Below are 22,265 nucleotides of genomic sequence, written 5' to 3'. Positions count from 1 at the left end.
ATGGAATGTTTTCTTTACCAAATGAAAGTATTTCTGATGGAAAAGTAAATCCCACACCAAACCATTTCAAAGTAAGACTATTGTATCCTTTGTGACCCCAGCAGAGGCCTGACCTGACTGTTCTCTCAGCCACGGCCCAGGAATCTGCACCCAGAGCAGGAGGACGAGACTCCAGCATTCGGGACTCACTCACAGGTTTGTCCACAGGGAACCTGCAGCCCCAAGAAGAGCCCAGGCCAGGATTGGGTAGGGAGGCACCTCATGGGGACACGGTCTCAGGGGTGCAGGGGGAGGAGGGGGGCTTCAAGCTCTGGGGGAGCCCCATCCACACCAGAGCCTGAGGGGATCCCCTCCCCTGAGGGACCCACAGTGTCCTCCAGAGGAGGATTGTCCATGGGCACAAAGGGCTTCTGGGGCCCAGTCTCCAGGGGGCAGAGGGTCATGGACACGTCTCCAAAACAGCAGACAAAATATGGAAAGAGAGTCCCAGAAAGGAACTCAGGAGGGAAGGAGAAGATGTGGGAGCCATCAGTCATGTCATAGAAGGAGACATCCCCTTGAGCATAGTCTAGGAAAACGCCCATCCTGTGGGGAACCTGCCTAAGTGGTAGCAAAGTACAAGGGCTAGTGAAGGCTTTGAAGACATTTTCAAACAGCCCCACAACCCAGAAACCATCCATGGGGGATGGAGCCTTGTATCTCGTTTTCTCATCTTCCCTCCAGACCCCGAGCACCCACTCACTGCTGTCCCTACTTCTGACCTCCACTTCCCAGTAACAGCGCCCTGATGTGATGCCCTCAAGACCCCAAGCTAAAAATCCATTTTTCATGCCATCATGGTTGCAGGCCATACTCTTCTTGTCAGGAGAGAGCACAATATTGGAATGGAAAGGACTTGGATCCAGAGTGACAGACCCTGCAGAGAGAGGGAACCATTACTCAAGGACTCCCCTGCCGCCCCATAACAAGGGCACAACAACCTCAGCCCAGATACTTAGTTTTTGAGGGGAGGGTATGATCCCTAAAACTAGACTCTCGTGACCCTAGCCCACAGTCTACCAAGCAAGAGAAGGAAACAGAGACTTATTGGGGGTCAGAGATGTCACAGGACCGTTGGGGACCAGCCTGGACTCCAAGGACTAAGGAGCGCCTTCAGCACGCATGACCAGTCACCCCAGGCCCAGCTGTGTGACATCATAACTGCACCCACCCCAACCAACCCCATGGAGGGTGCAGAATCTGTGTCCACACAGAGAACAGAAGGAAAGGCCAGAAACTGAGCAGCCCCAGAGAGAACAGAGTCACTCACAGGCCCGGAACTGCTCCTTCCGCCAATCTGCAAGAGACACACATGTCACGTGAGGGACTCTAGATACTCACACATCAGGGCCCACGCCTAGTTTTCTATAAGACAGTAACAGAATTTACAGATGAAAATATTTGCAAACATTTAGTTGATGCATCTATCTTTTAGATTCACACATGCGCACGCACACACACATCATGATGCAACCTTCCCCGACAGTTGAACCATAAAGCTGAATACCCAGGATGGAGAGCCTGGACACCAACTGAACAAAATGACCATCAACTTATACTTTTCAAGTCACCAGCCACAAACCCATCCAGTACTGGGAGCCGCGCTACTCATGTCGTCTGACAAAAGTCCGAGCATGGGGCAGATTTCTGAAAAATCAGGAATCTCCTTAGCTGACTCCAAGATTCTCATTTGTTTATGGCTAGTTTCTACCATTGCTAAAATACGCATTTAAAAGTAAAACTGCAAATACTGATCATTCACTGAATAACCAATTTGATGACAAATGGCACTGCATGATATAAATATTACATTTTTCATAAAATTAGTAGTCCTCTGCCAAAAAGGCAGCAATTCAACATTTGGCTTTACATTAACCAGTGAAAAAACTTCTGGAAACAAAAGGTTGTAAACCTCTATCGGCCAAGTCTTTGATATAGAGATGTGGTCTCTTGAGGCAAGAGCTAATTGGAGAAAGAAATTCCTTTACTTTAAAGTTAAAGATAACAGTTGGGTGGCAGAGGTGAGCCATGCTCCAAGTATAAGAAAATTCCTGATAAACCAGGAGATGCCATAGCAGCTCCTGCTAAATTCTTCCTGTTTGTTTAGGGCTGATTCCCCTGGAGGTGACAATTGGTATGGTAGCTGTTAGAGTATGCATTCAAGAATAAGTCAACAGCAATTTGTGACTGGTTGAGCTAGTAATCACCAGCACAAATAACGCACTCGGAAATGGTCAATGTTGCAACTACTGATATGTCACATATTGACCATTTTTGAGAATCAAAGGCTATAACCATCTCCGCTCCTGCCCCTGATGAAATATTTGTAGCTCTTTAGAACAACAACCAGCAACCTTATGGAAGAGGAAATTGCCCCTTGATCTTATAGTTAAATACGGAAACTAGGCTGACTAGATAAAGTAGAGAAGTGATAGGTAGAAAACTCTTTGTTTAGATTAGGAGATTTCCTTCCTTAATTGAGAGCTGGGGGCTAGGGAAGAGTCAGTGTGGCTTGCCTGGCATTAACGCCCTCCAGGCCTTTGGTTCCTTAATATCAAATCAATATTAAAACAATATACTATAGATGATGATTTCTATATAAAAGCCTTCTGTTTTTTACTTTAATCAATTAGTTATATGTTAGTCTAAACTTTATAGGTTAGTTAGAAATAATCTCTTTGTCTCCCTTTCCCCAGGTAACTTCCTGCCCTTTGTTTCCCTCAGCCCTTAGTTAACAGTTCACCATGGCAAACTTAGAAATGTTAGTTGCAGACAACATAGGCTTTTTTCTAGTAATACAATTACTGTTGGATTGTTTAAAGTAAATAACTATTTTGAAAACATTTGTTTAGCAACTGTGCCTTCTTTAAGACAAAGAATAATAAATGTTACACCTCTGCCGGAAGGCAAACAGACCCTTGGCGGCTCCTGAAAAAGGACATGTGATGATTATTATCTTCCTACCTTATGCTTGTGTACTCACGATTTGCTTAGTATAAATAAAGGGCTGCTGAGACCCTCAGCGGGATGATGTCAGCACCCTGATCAAGCATTTGCGACTCCTCATTTCCCCTCCCTTATCATTTCTCTACAATTGCGCCGACGCCTTCCCATCCTTCAGGAACCCCTGACACCCAGACTGCTGCGGCTGGCTCGCTACAATCCAGCAAACTAGGTTTTTTTGGAAAAGTTTTACAGGACATCAAAATGTTAAGGACTGAACGTGATTATAAAGAACTAAGAGAACTGAATGCGCAGCTTCTCTCTGAGAGGGGAGAAGCTACAACTCAGTGCAGGCCTGTGTGTGGCTGATGCTCCTGCCCCTGGGAGCAAAGGCACAGCAGGGGCTGCCTGTGGAAGCTGAGAGACATGGAGCCTGGTAGGCAGAGCTTCATATTTTGTTTCCAAGTAAATCTCTTTGGCAAACAAAAAACAGAGAGAGAAAGAGAGAGAGAGAGCTACACCTTGACTGAGCTGCACGTGGTGGTGACTGTGACATGAGTGAGGAGACTCAGGACACTCAGCAGAGGGTCCTGCCCACTCAGGAGGGGTTGTTGAGGGTTCTAGGAGGAGAGAGACATGCAGAGTAGGGGACATGGACACACACTGAGAGGATCAAGCACTAGTGACATCTCTCCACATTTTCATGGTGGTGGGAACAAAACCATCCCTACAGATAGAGAAGGACATAGAAATATTGGATTGACTCATCTGTCTCCTATAAGAATAGCCCAGAGAGGTAGAAACTTCCAAAAGAAACCTCTCTGCAAAGCAGAGTAATGGCTCCAGAGATGTGCATGTCCTCATCCCATGAACCCATAAATATGTGTCCTTAACAGAGAAAAGAGAAATCTGCAGGTGGGACAGAGACGGGGACCAGGAAAGGGGAGATTATTGATGATCACCAGGTAGAACCAATCCCATGAGCCTTAACAGCCGTGACCCTGCCCCTGTGCTCAGAGACAGTCACATGGTGATGGCAGCAGGGCCATAAAGAGGGTGCATGGCAGGATGTGTGGACAGAGGATGGGGTCCCCAGTCAGTGCAGGGGACCCCAGATCCTGGGAGAGGAAGGGGCTCCTGGAAGGAAGGAGCTGCCAGACCCTGGAGTTAGTCCCAGGACACAATCTCAGGTGTCTGCCCTGCAGGCGTGTGAGATGATAAACTGTGTGGGTGAGGTTGCTCAGGGTGTGGTGACGTGTGTCAGCAGCAGCTGGAGCTCTGATGCCCCATGTGGGGGCCCAGGCAGGTGGGCAGGGCCCTGGCAGGGGAGGGTCTGGAGGGAGCACCAGAACCCCATGATGCTTGTGGAGAGATGAGGACCCAGGAGTATCACCTGCTCTAGGGGGAGGTGGAGGAGAGAGAGGGGCCTGAAGAGCAGGCAGGGAGAGAAGGACGGGTGAGGAGAGGAGGACAAGGACATTGGGCAGGAGGAAGGAGCCAGAAGGTTCATCAATTTGCTGACCAGAGACAGACCCAGACCCTGACTCTGCTGTGGAGGGAGGGTCACCCACAAGCCCTAACGACCCGATGGGATGTGCCTGCCCCCCTCAGCAGGTGCCACACAGGCTCTTAGACCAGTGCCCCGCCCCGGGGAGCCCTTGAAATGACTGAAAGAGGAGCACAGGCCTCTCTACCCCAAAGCCCCAAGGCCATGTCATCCCCCACCCCACACCTGCCTGGGAAGGAGGAAGCAGGTCATTCCCCAACACTCAGGTCAGACACAGCAAGACTCTGAGAGGTTGTCAGAGGAGAGCCTGAGCTTCCCAACCATGTGAGCAGAGAGGCGGAGAGAGGAGAATCCAGGATCCACATTTTCAGGAATAAGGAACAACATCTTCTTGTGCACATGGTGTGTAAATGTGTGACACCAGCCACACCTGCACAAGCTCACTCAGAGAAGTTGGCATTTCCATCTTTGTTGAGTTGCTTGGTAAGAAACAAGAACATGTAGGGGCCTCCCTGGTGGTGTAAGTGGTTAAGATGCAGCACTATGAAGCTAGCCACAGCCACTGCAACATGAGTTCGATCCCTGGCCAGGGAGCTACCCACATGGCTCAGCAGACCTCTCCTGTCTCTCCCGCTGCTCCCCTCAGCAGTGTATTTCAGTCAGTCTGCCTGTTCTGCTCCCCACACTATCTCTGATGAATCCTCTCACCCCCTACACCTCTGGCCTGTACCCCAGTTCTTGTATGCATAAATAAATAGATCTTTAAGAAAAAAGACAAAGGAAACAAAAACATGTAAAATGACTGGGTAGCCTGGTGACCAACTTGAGGAAAAATGGGATTTTAAATTTACTAGTCTTCATCCAAGACAGTGGGTGACATACAAATACAACTTCATAACTCTTGCATTATATTAAAAAAAAGAGGGAGTAGAGAAGGAAAAAAAGTGGCAGAAGGAAGAAAAGGAGAAAAGAGAGGTGGCATTTAATTTGAGATACAGCCTGTCCAATACTGTTTATACAGTTCACTGCTCTACTCAGTTAATTTTATGGCATACCTTTACCCAAAAATTTCTGTTTAGTTTACAAATAATATGAGATCACACATGTATCCATCTGAGAACCTGTCAATATGAAACTGTTATTTCTAGTGTATTAATGGCATTTCTTTAAAAATAAAAAAGGGGGGTATGCCCAAAAAAAAGGCCTATGCTAAAATGCATGACACATAATTTCAGCAGAGGCTGGAATGATGTAAAGACGATTCTGTGACCCTCACTGTGTGAAAATGAGTCCCCAGGAGAACCGGAGAGACTCTCAGGAGGGTCCTCACACCTCTGGTCCCCAGGACACTTCCCCACAGCCCCCCTCTCTGTGTCTGTGTCCAGGACCATAAACAAACCCCTGAGCAGGGAAAGGGTATGTGACTCAGGCTCACAAGGCTCAAATCTCCCTTCACCAGCATCTCTGACCTTCCCTGCAGGACCCAGTGCAGACCATCCCTAGGGAACTGGGCAGGAGGTGGAGGAGGGTGGAGCACTTATTAGGCAACTCACTTAGATGACTGCCTCAAAAATGTTTTTATAAAACGTAAGTTTTTTTGAAATACTTCAAAAAGGGGTCAAGGGGCCCATTCTGTTTTATGACCAAGCCTGGCACAGCCTCTCCTCTGCCCACATTCAAACATGGAGGCTGTGACCTTTGGCCTCACTTCAGTCCCTCTGTCCATCTAAACCTCTAGAAGGCACTTCTCCCACACACCTCTCTGCTTCCTTCCCATGTCTGCTCTTCCTCCATACATTTTTTTTTCCTAATTTTCCCCCAACACATAATCTGGGAAACAATTAAAGTGATTCAAGTTTCTTCCTTTTCCAATCCTCATACCTTAACACTAAAAAAAAAAATAATGATCCTGGGCCTCCCCTAGTGGCGCAGGCTGTTGAGCACCGCACTGTGAAGCTGTCCGCAGCCTCTGCAGTGCTGATTCCATCCCAGCCAGCCAGCGAGGGTCCCACATGTCATGGCAGACATCTCCTGTCACGCTCACTGCTCCCCTCAGCAATGTATTTCATCAGTCTGCCTGTTCTGTTCCCCGCTCTGTCTCTGGTGAATCCTCTCACCCTCCCACACATCTGGCCTGTACCCCAGTTCTTGTATAAATAAATAAATCTTAAAAAAATAATAATAATCCTAAGCATTTCAGAGAATTCTCCTAAAATGGAAAGTGATGGTTTTGAACACTTATATATTACATTTTTAAATTTGTCACACACACACACACACACACAGGATTTTACATGTAATTTCAGACCTTTCACATACCCACCAAAGAGTGATAAACACTCCAGAAGCTCTGACCTGGACTCAGAACACCTGCTCTAAACAACTGATTTCTCAGCAACCAAAAAGGCTTAGAGGGAAAATCCCGTTTGACATGAACCAGAGCACGAGGAGACAGAGAAGCAAGGAAAACAGGAAAAAGCAAAACTAGATCCAAAATAGAATGGGCTCCTGGACCCATGAGGATCCATAACCAAGGACCCCTTAGCAAGACCTGACTCTTACACAGACAAGCGGAATTCCTGAAACCTTCTGCAGAACAGCAATTCCTCACCCACAGAGTTGACCCTGCTGCAGCCTCTCTTCACACTGACCCCACCCTGTCCCCACCCACAGGAAGACCAGGTGACAGGGGGTCAGAGAGTGTCCTGACCCCACATGACCTGTAGGGAGGACAGGGCAGGTGAAGGTAGGTCTGTGCTCACAAGTGGGGGGGGCCTGCAGTTCTCAGGAGGCTCCAGAGTGAAAGGAGACCAGGAAACCCAACTCCTTCCTAGTGGGGTCCCCTGATAGAGAAGGGGCAGAGAGGAGGTTGGGAGGGGGTCTCAAGACCCTCAGGGCCACTCACCTGCGTACAGCTGGGCCTTCCTCCAGGCTGGAAGGGAACACACAGGTGAGACCTCAGCACAACCTCCTGCTCATGTGATCCAGGGGCCCTGGTCTCCCCCTGTTCTACATGTGAGACTCTCAAGCAGGTGGGGGGGTGAGGGGAGAGGCTGAGAGGTCATGACTTCCTGCCCTGTGCAGACAGCAGGGGGTGGTTGGAAACCTTGGGTCAGGTCAGGACCCTGCAGGACAGACTGACCCAGCCCTGCCTGCTGCTGCTGTGGGGCTTTAGGCAAATCACTGAACCACTCTAGGCCCCATAAACCTTCAAAAACTCATTTCATTTGCTACTTGGAATAGTATACAGTCAAAACTGTATACAAAAATGTATTTTTAATGTGTATATAACTCCATAAGGATAATATTCAGTTTTCTCTGGAAACTAACACTAAGATAAAATAAAAACACAACATGTACATTAGACCAGCTCCACAGTAGAAGTGGCCCACATTTCTCAGATAAAATGTTTCTAGAGATAAACACTCTCTGGGAGATGGAAAGTCTCCCCACCCCCTCCCACTCCTTGTCCCATCACTACTGATCAGCATCTTCAGGAGCAGAGAGAACAGACTCTCCTTGGGTGGGGTTTGGGGAAAGAGGGCAGGAGGAGGTCACACTCCTAAACTTCAAGAGCCCAGTTATTTATGAGATCTCAGAACAGCTGGCTGTTGATTCCAGGCGCTGACCAAGAACAAGATGCATTGAAGGCTAGAAAGCCAGCACCATGGTGGGAAGGTCAGGGTTGAATGGGACCAGGATGCAGGAGACTCCAGAGGTCACCACCCCACAGGATCCCCACAATGGGGGAAACAGCACCCAGATCTGGGAGAGCTTGGGAGAAGTGTTCTACCTCTCATCAACTTCTACCCATATGTCTGTGCTCATACAGACAAGGGGAGGGACCCCTGAGCACAGGGGACAGGGACCCAGGACACCTGGAGCATCACTCACCGGCCAGGTAAGCTGCCTTCCTCTGGCCTGAAAAGAAACACAGGGAACAGGTGAGCTAAGAATGAAAATGTCTCCTAGGAAGGGGACACAGAGAATTCAGGAGGGAGAGCAGAACTTACCTAGAATTTTCTAGAGTTCATCTAAAAGAGAATGAAAAAAAATATGCAAAAACTCCATCCTTAAAAAGAAAACTTGTGTGCCTAGAAAACCAATAAAAAGACCCTCTCTCTGACCTATAAGGTCTATCATCAGACCCATCCAACCTCCAAGCTCCTCTGTCCTCTCTGGGTCTCCTCAGCCTCCTGCACTGACCTCCCTGCAGTGTGGACTCTGGGCTCTGGCTCTGTGGTCAGCTTGTCCCTCTCAGCACCCACTGCACACTCACCAGCCTGGACCTTACCTGTGTCCTTCAGGGCCTCCTCCTTGGTCTGTCTGTCCTGCTCCTTCTCCTGGCGCAAATTCCTCTGTTCCTGCAGCTTCCACATATGTGTGGAATGTTCTCTCCGGGTGTAGCAGGCAGCCCCCAGGAGCAGGAGCAGCAGCAAGGGCAGGCTCACCAGGAAAGCTGGCTTCCAGAGAGAGGCCCGGGGGAAGAAGGGCTCTGCAGACAGAGACCCCACAGAGACCCCATCAGGACACAGCCCAGGACAGTCCAGCCCAGCACCCCTGGGGATGCTGGCCCTCCCTCTAACCCTGCAGGAAGTGGGGAGGGGGGTGCAGCTGTGACCTGGTATGACAATGGCCATGGCTTTCTCCTGGCTCAGGGTTGGGTTGAGAATGGAGCAGGTCATGCTCCCCGCAGAGCTGTCTCTCACCACCAGAGCGGCCTCCACACTGAACAGCCCCTCAGTGTCCTGGGTGTAGACCTTGGAGAACTCCAGGAACTGCTCCCCACGGGGGTGTCTCCACTGCACCTGGGGCTCCGGGAACCAGCCTGAGGCTGTGCACGCCACGCGCACCCCGTCCTCCTCTGACCCCGTGATGTGCACTTGGGGGGCAGAGACCACACCTGCAGAGGGAAGATGAGAGAGCGCCAGGTTGGGCAGGGCCCTCCTGTGCACACCTTCAGGGGAGGCTGTCAAGGTGTATTCTGGAGGGTCTGGGGAGATAGGAACGAGATTGCCCTGACTCAGAGACCAGAAGGAAGGAACATGAGAGTCTGGAAGGACCTGGGCTCCTCCCCCAGGCCTGCAGGTAGAAAGATGATGCCCACAGGAGAGGAGAAGGAATGTCACGTCTCTGTCTCCAAACATATAAATCCTAAGGATAAATACATCAAGGATAAAACTCCAGATCAGTCTAGGAGGAACAAGGCATGTGCTACCAAATTTTCAAGGGCTTAATTGATACCGAGGCCTACATTTTGTCAACATAAAATCTATTTTGAGTGGACTTCTCCAGTTAACAAAAAATATTTGAAATTAGAAGATTTGTGGAATAGATGTTTTTGCATGTTTTAATCACCCCAAAACTCTTCTGTACCAAACTGGTCTTCCATTCTTCGGTGATTCAGGGAGAGGGAATCTCCCCAAGAGAGACTGTTCCCTGAGCTCTAGCCCCACAGGTCACCACCTCTCATAAGGGCTGTTCCCATCATTCATTCTCTCTCTGGGCTCTTCCTCTCTCTCTCTCTCTCTTTCTCTCTCCCCCCTACCTCCTCTCCCCCCTCTCTTTCTCATCTCCTCTTCTCCTCTCCTCTACCCTCCCCTCTCATAGGTTACAAGTGTTTGGTCATGATTGCTAATCTCTACCTTTCTACCTATTATTTTTTATAATTTTGTAAATATTCTCAAATCTTTGCAGAATGTCTTTTCTTTCCCTGTTACAAGAGTGCACTTCAAAGTCCACAAACAACTTCTCACCTGCACCCCAGAGCAGCTCCTCCTACAGCTCCATTCATCTGCTCTGGGGACTCAACAGGAGTCTCCTGCTTGGCAGCCCCAATCCTCATGTTCCTCACTCAGACTCCCTTTAGCACGGGAAACTCCAGACTTTATCTTGAAACCACCTCCATCTTCTTTGCTTTCTCTTATCTTGAGGGTGGTTTGTTACACCACAGACCCCCTGCTGAGCCTCTTTCCTGACTTTTCTCCCTGAACCTACTCCTTGAAGTCAGCGCAGTCCCAGGGTCCAGTCCTTCAGGCCCCATCTTATCTCACACCCTCTCCCAGGGCATCTTATCCCTCAACTTCTGTATCTCCTCATACATCACTTCCAGATTTCACCTCACCAGCTCTCCCGGCCTGCCCCATAGATCCATCTGTGTGGTACATCTACCACGATTCCTCACATGAACTTCACACTCACAATTCTACATCGGAACTCATGCTTTTGTCTCATCTGTGCTAAGACGGTAATAAAAATATCCCTAATTCTTCATGCTTATGAAGAATACTCTGCCACCTACATTTCAATTCCTCACATTCTGACTCTGAAATCAGGCAGGTGATATGTCTCTAATGAGAGATCAGTTAAGTTGAATCAAGCAGGTTTAGAGTGCTGGCCCCGTGAGTGTTCCCTCTGCCATCTCCATGGAAGGACATCTCAGTCCAGGTGCTGGAGGATGAGCTCATGGAGCAGGGCCTGTCACCAGCCTTTCCAGCTGATGCTGTCCTCCCTCAACCAGGAGCTAGTGACGATTCATGTAACAAGCTCAGCTAAGGTTCACGTGGTGACCTTTTTATCTGACCAAAGATATATGACTGAGGCCACGTGAGATTAGTCAAGTCCCTCCCAGGTTTGCTGAAGTTCTCACAGGCCCAATGTAAATACAAATCCATTACTACAGGCCACCAATACATTTCTCTGTGGTTGTTTTTTACACAGCATCATTATTGTGAGAGATAACTGAAACATATCACAATGTTCCTAACATTAAATAATACACACACAAAACTTGGAAACCTTTGTGACCCAAGCTTCCCCCATTGAACTCTCGGTCCCAATTCTAAGCATCCATTTGGGTTTTGTATCTAATCCTCACTGATGACTGACCTCCCGTCCACCCACCGCCACAATGAGAAGTCAGGCATCCTCCTCCCCACCCCATACACAACTCCACGCCTCCAGACTTCCTCCCCTGCATTCTCCTCCTATTACTCCAGAGCCTGCATTCTAAGAACTGTTCTGCTTAAAATCTTCATCAGCTCCACATCCAAACACCATAACTCAGCACCCCGAGTCTTCTCTCTGCAACTGCCTTCTTCCCGACCCTCTTCTTTCTTTCTGTTTCCCTCACAATTTTTACCAAATGGTGCCTTCAAAGCCCCACACTCCAAACCCAAGAATCTAACTGCTATTAACCACAATCCCCATGCTCCATGGACTCCATCATCCTTTCTTCTGGTCTAAGGGTTTTATGGAATCTTGTTTGATAGAATGAAGTCCCAGGTCAAGGTCTACTTCCTATAGATTTTTATGACCCGCTTTGGTCGCACTGATCAACTAATCTCAACCCACGTTTCCAGTACCCATGACATCTTTTTGTAACAGTATTGTTACCTCTTAGCACCCTGTTTCCACACACTCTGCCACCAGCCATGAGGACTCCATGGGAGCCAAGAATACACAAAACACACATTCAGCCCAGATCACCCACAGTCACTATTCCCTCCACACAGAAGTTGCATTCCCTGTGATTTACATCATGTTCGTTAAAGCTAACAATGCTGTAGGAAAGTGGTTAAGGACATAACTCCTAAGAGTTTTTCTTAATCTAGAAAGTTTTCCCGTTTTGCTTCTTTTACTTGTCTTTTTACTATATTTAAATTGGAATATGGATGTTAGTTAACCTATTTTGACAATCATCTCACTATAAGTGTAAATCAAATTATCATGCTCTATGCCTTAGACTCACACAATGATGTATATTAATTGTTTCTCAGTAAAACCAGGGGGAAAGATACACCAGATATCTGCTTAACTAAATTCCCATTTCCTTTGAGTATTTGCCAGATGGGACCAACCTGAGCTCCCATTTGCTGTTAAAACTTGCAAAATCCCCAATTCACATGGCTGGTCTGGTCCATTGCCACTGTGCAATGTAGCATCTTATTCTCATCACTTATTTCTTCCTAAAATCATTTATAAACTATTTATTATGATTGTTCTATCTCCCACTTGACAGCGAACTCGCGAGTGAAGAACTTGGCTAGATTCACTGATGGATCCAAGTGCTTAGAACAGACCCAGACATACAGTAGGTCCTCTGTATATTTATGTTTAATACAACAAAGAATTAATAACTCTTTTCTTCTGCATGAATGAAATGAGAGACTAAATTATGTTGTCTTTAGCTTCTTCCCAGCTACTAAATTCCTGCACTGAGAAGCCTAACCATGTTACCAACCTGCCACCTCTAACTCCAAACTGGCTTGCTCATAGAAGTCTCCATCTCTAAAGCTGCAGGTGTACAGCCCATTGTCAGCAGCCTGGACCTTGTGGATGTGAACAGTAGCCTCCCCCTTGCTGAGTAATTCTTCCACAAGCAAGGTCCTCCCTGCATACTGGGCCATCAGCTCCTCACTCCGCTCCTGTCGATCTTGATAGATGAACACCGATTCCAAGATAGTGGACCGGAACCACCTCAACTCCATGTTCTCTGCACTCATGACTGGGTCCAGGAAGCAGGACAGTGTGACGTCCTCACCCAGTACGGCCACAATGGAGTCCGAGGGGGCTATCACATGGAACTGTTCTGTGAACACACATGGGAATTAGAAAGGTTGAGACACACACACCAAAAGCAGAGAACACAAACCATCACTGCGGGTGGTCCAGGAAGATTGAGGGAAATTGTCTATTGAGAAGACAGCTGACCTGAAGGTTGAGCAATGAGACCTCAAGAGGATGTGAATTCACAAGAAGTGAACAGCTCTCCAATATGCAATTTCAAAGATTTGAAAGATCTTCCTGTAAGGTAGGAGTTAAATATTGAAATAAAATCAAACAGGTGGGAGAAAACGGACAACGGTTAATCACAGAGCTACAACAAAATTCAGAATAATATAGTAATGGACTGAGAAATAAAGTTAATGAACAGAAATAAAATTTGAAGATTTCAATAATAAAATAACAGAGATGTAGGATGTACAAATATCAACAGAGAAGATACAAATCTGGAGAAAGCTATTGGAGCAAAATAGACTAGATGAAAGATTGAATCCATCATCTCAAAGATAATAATACACAAAGGACCCAGTTTGAAAAAGAAAGAGAAAAATGAAGAAAAAAAATGAAGAAATAGTTCAAGAACTACCCAAATCCATGAGAAAAGGCAACATAAGGATAATTGGTATTTCAAAAGGGAACAGCAAGATATCGGAACAAAAACCTTTCAGAAATACAGGAAAATGTCCAACCTGCAGAAAGAACTGAATATGTAAGTGAATAAGCTAAAAGAACCTCTTGGGCCTCCCCAGTGGCGCAGCAGTTGAGCACTGGCTGTGAAGCTGCCTGCAGCCTCTGCGGCACTGGTTTTATCCCCAGCAACTGGCAAGGGTCCCACATCGTGTGCAGACCTCTCCTGCTGCTCCTGCTGCTCCCCTCAGCAGTGTATTTCATCAGTCTGCCTGTTCTATTCCCCACTCTGGCTCTGGTGAATTCTCTCGCCCTCCCATGCTTCTGACTGTACCCAGTGCTTGTATAAATAAATAAATAAATCTTTTAAAAAATAAAAAATAAATAAAAGAACCTCTTGCTAAATCAATATATTGGCACCTACAGCAAGACACAGTCATGAAACTACCAAGAGTTCCAGACAAATAGAGAATAGTGCAGATGGAGATGGGTGGGAAAAGCAGATCATCTATAAAGGTTCTCCCACAGGGTGTACATGTTTCCTGAGGGAACACTACAACCAAGGAGGGAGTGGCATCACATATTCAAAATGTTGTTATATTAATAAGTCCCAGGCCTTGTGTTTTCCCAAGAATACTATGGCCTATAAAGTGCTGCAAATATGAGGCAAAGCAAATAAATTCCAAGCAAACAGAAGCTGGAGATTGTGAACACTAGACATCCCCTACAAGAATTGATGGAAAGAGCACCCCTAAATAAATCAGAGAGAAAAAATGGAAAAGCAATTATGTAAAACCAGAAAACTAAAGACAAAAGGGCAGTAATAAATCTTCATGTATCACTAATCACCATGTATGTAATTAGACTGAATTCATGAATTAAGGAAGCACAGAGTCTGGTTAGAACAGAAAATGAAAACCACCTTTCTGTTGTCTGTAGGAGACACATCAATGCTCCAAAGGTAAACAGTGTGTACAAGGAATGGGGCCCACAAAAAAGGGAAGGTAAAGTCATATCAGATAAAAGAGGCTTTCAGCTAAAAAGATAATAGAGACAAAGATGGACATCATATAATGATTAAGGAATCCTACATCAGGAAGACAGAACACTCATCAATGTATTTTATACCAAACAAAAGAGCATCCAAATATGTATCAGGCACTTATCAACAAGTCTGCAAACAGATATTGGTAGCAACACAATAGAGGTGAAGGACTTCAACACCCCACTTTCATCAATGGACACATCCACCTGACACAAAATCAGCAAGGAAACTGTGGCCTTAAGGGAGGCATTAGACTATATAGTCCTACCAGTCATTTGCAGGGCACTGACCATAAAGGAAGCTAAGGACACATTTTGTCAAGTGCACATGGAGCAATCTGCAGAATGGATCACATGTTGAGTCAAAACCAAAGTGTGATGAATAAATACATGATGAATGCATTCACAGAGTATCTCTCTGATCCCAAAGTTTCAAACTAGAAATCAACCATAAAAAAGAAGTAGGAAAACCTCTCATTTGTGGAGAGTGAACAACACTCCACTCCGTGAGGATGAAGTTAAGGAGGAAATCAAAGAAGAAATTAAAAATACATCGAGACAAATGAGAATGAGGACACAGCCTACCTATACGAAGCAGCAAAAGGAGTCCTAAGAGGAGAGTGTATAATATTACAGGTCCAAACCAAGAATGAAAATCTCATGTAAATAATCTAACCTACACCTAAAGGAACCAGAAAAAGAAGAACAGATGAAACCAAAAGATATTGAAGGAAGTAAATAATAAAAATTAAAGCAGAAATCAATGAAACCAAAATCAAAGACAGTCTAAAACATGAATGAAACTAAAGCTAGCTCATGAAAAATTGAACAAAATAGACAAATCTCTTGTTACACTTACAAGGAAAAATAAAAGAAGAAGAAAAACTCTAATGAATAGAATCAGAAATGAAAGAGAAATAACATAGGCATTTCAAGAACACAGAGGATCAGAAGAGAGAACCAAACATCTATATGCCAATACATGGAGTAATCTAGAAGAAATGGATAATTCTAAGAAGAATACAATCTTCTAAAACTGAATCAGAAGAAATAGAAAACCTGAACAGACTAATTACAAGCAAGGAAATTGAGAGAGAAATAAAGTCTCCCCAAAATCAGAAAGAGGACCAAATATTTTCACTAGTGAGTTCTACCCAGCCATCAAAGATGAATTAATCACTGTCCTTCTCAAGCTCTTCAAAAAATTGAGGTAGTGGGAATGATTCCAAACACATTTTTTTAAAGGTTTCAAGTTCAATAGTCACACTCTCTCCAAATACAAAAAGCAGTTACAATTCAACTCAATACAGAAGCTTGTGTGCAAAGTTATGGGAATTCCAAACACATTTTATGGACCAAAATGACCTTGATACCAAAAGCAGAGAACAACATCACAAATAAGAGAACTACAGAGCAATATCCCTGAAAAACATAATTGTAAAAATTCACAACAGAATCTCACCAAACCAAATTAAATAATATGAAAAGGATCACACATAAAGAGCAAGTGGGGTTTATCTCAGCAACACAATGATAGGTCAACATTTGAAAAATCAATTAATGATATTCCAGCTTTTACCAGTAAGATGGCTATTACCAAAATATGAAGAAATAATTAATTTTGGAGAAGTTCAGTAGATACAGGATACTTGCACATTACTGGTAGGAAAGTAATTAGTGCAGCCACTATATAAAACTGTGTGGCAATTTCTCAAACACATAAAAATAGAATTACCATACGATCCAATTATTCAACCTCTGACTCTTTTTCTGCAGAATATGAAAACACTTATTCAAAATAGGAGACAAGCCCCCTATTGTTACTGCACACTATTTACAACAGCAAAGATAGCAAAACAACCCAAGTGCTAGAGGACAGATGAATAGATTAAAAAATTATATAATTATATGTGTGCACACACATCTTATATGTTTTTTCTTACGTATACAAATACAATGGACAAGGAAACAGATATTTAAAATGATAAATCTTGCCATTTTCAACAATATGAAAAAAACCTGAAGGAATTACATTAAGTCAAAAAGAGAAAGAGAAACACCCTAGGATTACACTCATGTGCACAATGTGAAGAAAAAAGCACTCAATAAACAAAACATTGGACTGTGTCAACAAAATGGCAGTCACTAGAGGGGAAGGAGTGTGGAGGGAACAGCTTGGTGGAGGATAGTGACTAGAATTTTGATAGTGGGTGTTTGTGAAACACAGAGTTGCTAAGGTGAGATATTTCACACCTAAAATATATAGTCTGTAAATTAATATTACATCAATTAAAAAAAAAGAAAAAGTTTCTCCCAGCCTGCTCCCCAGTCAGAGCCTTTGGCTTGAGGAGGTCTGGGAAGGATAGGGCAGGACTTTGCTGTTTTCAGGAGCCCCCTAGACCTCCAAAGAGCCACTTCTCACTTGTGCTGCCCTCCTCTCTCACTTGGACACACAGACTAGTCTCTCCTGCCACCCCCAGTCTGGGCGCCTTTCACCTGGGAGCTGAACCAAGTCCTGCTCTGCTCACAGCCTGGTAGGGGCTCCCCAGCCCCACAGGGTGATCCCTTCCCAGGCCTCTGACACCCATTCCAGTTTCCCTCCCTCTCCCTCTGCTCCAGCTGATCCTCATCCCCTCTGTCTTTGCACACCCTACACCAGCCAGCTCCCCACAGGCTGTTCCTTCCATGGGACCCTCACTCCTAACACTCCCTATCCAGTGCTTTGCTCCATCCCATCATCTACACTGACCCCCTTGATAGACACAGCTGCCCCCATAAGTCCCTCCTTCCCCTACTGCCCAACCTGCTCCCAGCCTGTCCCTCTTCTCAGCCCCACTACTAGATTGTAGTTTTAACAATTCGTTACATGTATTATTCAATAACTCCTGCTAGAAAGCAAGTTGTATAAAAATAAAGAACCCAGGATGACATCACCAACATGGTGGTGAAGGGATGTTAGGATTAAATTCTCCCATAAAAACAACTGATAAGGAGAAATTACAATGAGATCCTGGAGGGACCCAGGGTGTTGATCAATACTCAAGGTGTTGGACAAATGTTGGCGAGGGTGTGGAGAAAAAGGAACTCTTCTGCACTGTTGGTGGGAGTGCAAACTGGTCCAACCACTGTGGAAAGCTGTGTGGAGATTTCTGGACCTACTAAACATAGAGCTTCCATATGACCCAGCAATTCCACTCCTAGGTATTTACCCAAAGGACACAGAAACATCAATTCCAAAGAACACCTGCACCCCTATGTTTATAGCAGCACTGTTTACAATAGCTAAGCTTTGGAAACAACCCAAATGCCCAAAAATAGATGACTGGATCAAGAAGATGTGGTACATATATACCATGGAATATTACTCAGCATTCAAAAAAGATAAACACATGCAATTTGCTGCAACATGGATGGCGCTGGAAGGGATCATGCTCAGCGAAATAAGCCAAAAAGAAAAAGAAAAATACCGGATGGTCTCACTCATAGCAGGAATCTAGAAAACTTAAATAAGGGACCAGGAAAATGAATAACTATAAGAAAGTGAAAATCAAAATCAACAAAAAACTATGAACCAGAGACACTTTTAGGGGGGCGGGGGCGGGAGGGGAGGGATTGGGGTCAGAATGGGGGGCTGCAATTGTATGGGGAATATAACAATAAAATTTATAAAAAAAAAAAAAAAAAAAAGAAAATCTGATAACATCTTAAAAAAAAAAAAATACTCAAGGTGTTGGAAGAGAGGAGAGACAATCATAGATCAGTATAGCAATATTAACTCAAAATGTAAATGGACTAAACTCATCAATAAAAGACACAGAGCAGCAGCCTGGATTAAAAACAGAACCCAAGCTTTTGCTGTGTACAGGAAACACATTTAACTACAAAAGATAAACATAGATTGAAAGCAAAAGTTTGGAAAGCAATCCTATGAGTAAGTGGACCAAAAAACATGGTAGGAACAGCTATACTTACATTGGATAAAAAAGACTTTAAACTAAAAAAGGTAAAGAAAGACAAAGATGGTCACTACATTATGATTAAGGGGACAAAATATCAGGAAGAAATAACAGTCATCAACAAATACTTCCCAAATAAAAGAGCACCAAAATATATCAGACAATTATGATCAGCTCTGAAAACAGACATTAGAGAAAATACATATGTAGTATACTTCAACAACCCACTCTCACTGGTGGACATATCAATGAGACAAAAATTAAACAAGGACACTTGAGCTCTAAATAAGGACCTAGACCTCATGGGCTTAACAGACATCTATAAGACACTGCACCCAAAAAAATCCAAATACACGTTTTTTCAAGTGCACACAGATCATTCTCCAGGACTGGTCACATATTGGGACACAAGACGAACATCAACAGGTACATGAAGATCAAAATCATACCGGCTATCTTCTCCAATCACAAAGGCATAAAACTAGATATAAATCATGAAAAAAAGCAAGGAACCCTCCCACTTCATAGAGATTGAAACCTACACTACTTCCAGTGGAAGACCACTGGATTAATGATGAGATCAAAGAAGCAATTAAAGAAAACCTTGAGATGAATGACAATGAGGGCGCAACTTTCCAGAACGTATGGGACACAGCAAAAGCACTAGAAAGAGGAAAGTATATAGCAATACAGACTCACATCAAGAAACAAGAAAGAATGCAAAGAAACAACCTCATTTCCCATCTCAAAGAACTAGAAAAAGAACAACAAAAAAACCCAAAAGGCAGTCTAAGAAAGGAAATAATAAAAATCAAAGCAGAAATAAATGAAGTAGAAATTTAAAAAACAATCCAAAAGATCAACAAAACAAAAAGTTGGTTCTTCAAAAAAACAAAACAAAATAGACAAACCCTAGCCAAGCTCACAAAGAAAAAACAGAGAAGACACAAACAAATAGGATCATAAAAGAAAGAGGAGAAGTTATAATAGACATAGCAGAAATCAAAAGAATAATCAGAGATTACCATGAATAGTTACATGCAAACAAGTTCAACAATCTAGAAGACATGGATAAATTCCTAGAATTATACAATCATCCAAAAATGGATAAAGAAAAAACAGAACACCTAAACAGTCCAATCACAAGCAGTGAAATTGAAACGGTAATCAAAACCCTCCCCAGAAACACAAGAGCAGGAACAGTTTCACAAAAAATTCTACCAAACGTTCAGAAATGAACTAGTGCCTAACTTACACAAACTCTTTCCAAAAAATTGTAAAGGAAGGAATACTACCAAATATGTTCTATGAAGCCAACATGACACTAATACCAAAACCAAACAAGGACCACACACAACAAAGTAAACTACAGGCAAATCTCTCTAATGAACACTGATACAAAAATCCTCAACAAAACCCTAGCCAACAGAATCCAACAATGCATCAGAAAGATAATATACATAACCAAATGGGATTCATTCCAGGGACACAAGGATGGTTCATCATCTGAAAATCAATTAATGTGATCCCACACATGAACAAAAAGAAAAACAAAAATCATATGATGATATCAGTAGATGTGGAGAAAACATTTGACGAAGTTCGACAACCATTTATGATAAAGGCCCTCAAAATTCTCAGGACAGAAGGAACATACCTTAATATAATAAAAGCCATATATATACAACAAACCTACAATCAATATTATCTTCAATGGTGAAGAGCTGAAGGCCTTTCCCTTAGGATCTGGAACAAGACAAAGATGTCCTCTCTCACCACAGCTCTTCAGTATAATACTGGAGGTCCTAGCCAGAGCAATAAGACAAGAGACAGACATACAAGCAATCCAAATAGGGAAAGAAGGAGTAAAACTATCACTATTTGCAGATGATATGATAATATACATAGGGAACCCCAAAAACTCCACAGAAAAACTAATCAAAATTTTAGGCCAGTTTAGCAAAATAACAGGATACAAATCAACACACAAAGAACAGTAACTCTCCTATATGCAAACATTCAATCTAAAGAAGAGATCAAGAAAATCTTCCCTTTTATAATTGAAAGAAAAAAATCAAATACTCGGGAATAAAACTAACAAAAGAGGTGAAGGACCTGTATAAAGATAGTTATAAAACATTGTTAAAAGAAATAGAAGAAAACACAAAGAAATAGAAAGATATCCCTTGCTCTTGGATTAGAAGAATTAACATTATCAAAATGGCCATCCTACCAAAAGCAATTTACAGATTCAATGCTATTCCAATAAAAAATTCAATGTCATTCTCCGAAGATATAGAACAAATATTGATGAAAGCCATATGGAGCCACAAAAAAAACTCAAATAGCAAAAGCTCTCCTGATTAAAAAGGAGACTGGAGGTATCACACTCCCAGACCTCAAACTAAGCATACTAAGCATACTATAAAGCCTAGGCATACTAGGCATACTACTAGGCATACTAAAAATAATTAAGACACTGGAACAGTATGGCATTGGAACAAAAACAGATAAACAGACCAATGGAACTGAATAAAAGCCCAGAAATAAACCTACATATTTATGGACAACTAATCTTCGGCAAAGGAGTAAAGAATATGTACCGGAACAAAGACAGTTGGTTCAAAAATTGTGGTCAGAAAACCAGACTGCTACATGCAAAAGAATGAAGCTAGACTACTACCTCACTCCATTCACAAAAACCAACTCAAAATGGATAAAAGAATTGGACATAAGACCTGAAACCATAAAATAGATAGAAGAAAATACAGGCAAAACACTGCATGACTTACATCTGAGTAACATCTTTAAAGAGACATCACTCAAAGCGGTGATAGTGAAGGCAAAGATAAACAGCTGGGACTACATCAAATTAAGGAGCTTCTGCACAGCAAAAGAGACAGTAACCAAAACAAAGAGACACCCCACTGACTGGGAGAAAATTTTTGCACACAATACAACTGACAAGGTACTAATCACAAAGATCCACAAAGAGCACACACATCTCAACAAAAACAAATTAAACAATCTTGTCCAAAATGGGCAAAACAACTCAAAAGACACTTATGCAAAGAGGAAATGCAAATGGCGAACAGGTATATGAAAAAAATGTTCAACATCAGTTGAAATCAGGGAAATACAAATCAAAAACACAATGAGATACCACCTCACACCAGTGAGAATGGCACATATTAAAGAACAGGCAACAGCAAATGTTTGTGAGGATGTGGTATAAAAGGAATTCTCGCACACTGCTGGTGGGAGTGCAAACTTGTCCAACCACTATGGAAAGCTGTCTGGAGGTTCCTCAAACTACTGAAAATGGAGCTTCCAATTGACCCAGCAATTCCACTCCTAGGAATCTACCCAAAGGACACAAAAACATGAATTCAAAAGGATACCTGCACCCCCATGTTTACTGCAGCACTATTTACAGTAGGTAAAACCTGGAAACAACTCAAATGCCCAATACCAGATGACTGGATCAAGAAGATGTGGTAGGGCCTCCCCGGTGGTGCAGCGGTTGAGTGCTGGGCTGCGAAGCTGCCCACAGCCTCTGCAGTGCCAGTTCAATCCCCGGCCGC

At 43.8% G+C, this 22,265-nt stretch overlaps 1 protein-coding gene across 1 annotated transcript; it reads right to left on the bottom strand.

The window, feature by feature from the left end:
• Positions 1-259: 259 nt before the first annotated feature.
• On the bottom strand, positions 260-13,079 carry LOC311188010 (butyrophilin subfamily 1 member A1-like; the record flags this gene model as incomplete). Its single annotated transcript, XM_084259787.1, is given in 8 exon segments — positions 260-289; positions 291-916; positions 1,310-1,336; positions 5,820-5,890; positions 7,395-7,421; positions 8,696-8,984; positions 9,111-9,392; positions 12,732-13,079. Coding segments are annotated over 8 exon segments (1,700 nt in total), but the record flags the coding sequence as incomplete, so codon positions are not given.
• Positions 13,080-22,265: the final 9,186 nt, after the last annotated feature.

This window comes from Talpa europaea (genome assembly GCF_964194135.1).
Source record: "Talpa europaea genome assembly, contig: HAP1_SCAFFOLD_102, whole genome shotgun sequence".
Lineage (NCBI taxonomy): Eukaryota > Metazoa > Chordata > Mammalia > Eulipotyphla > Talpidae > Talpa > Talpa europaea.
The sequence above is the reverse complement of the archived record's forward strand: the minus strand, read 5'-3'. Positions and strand labels throughout refer to the sequence as shown.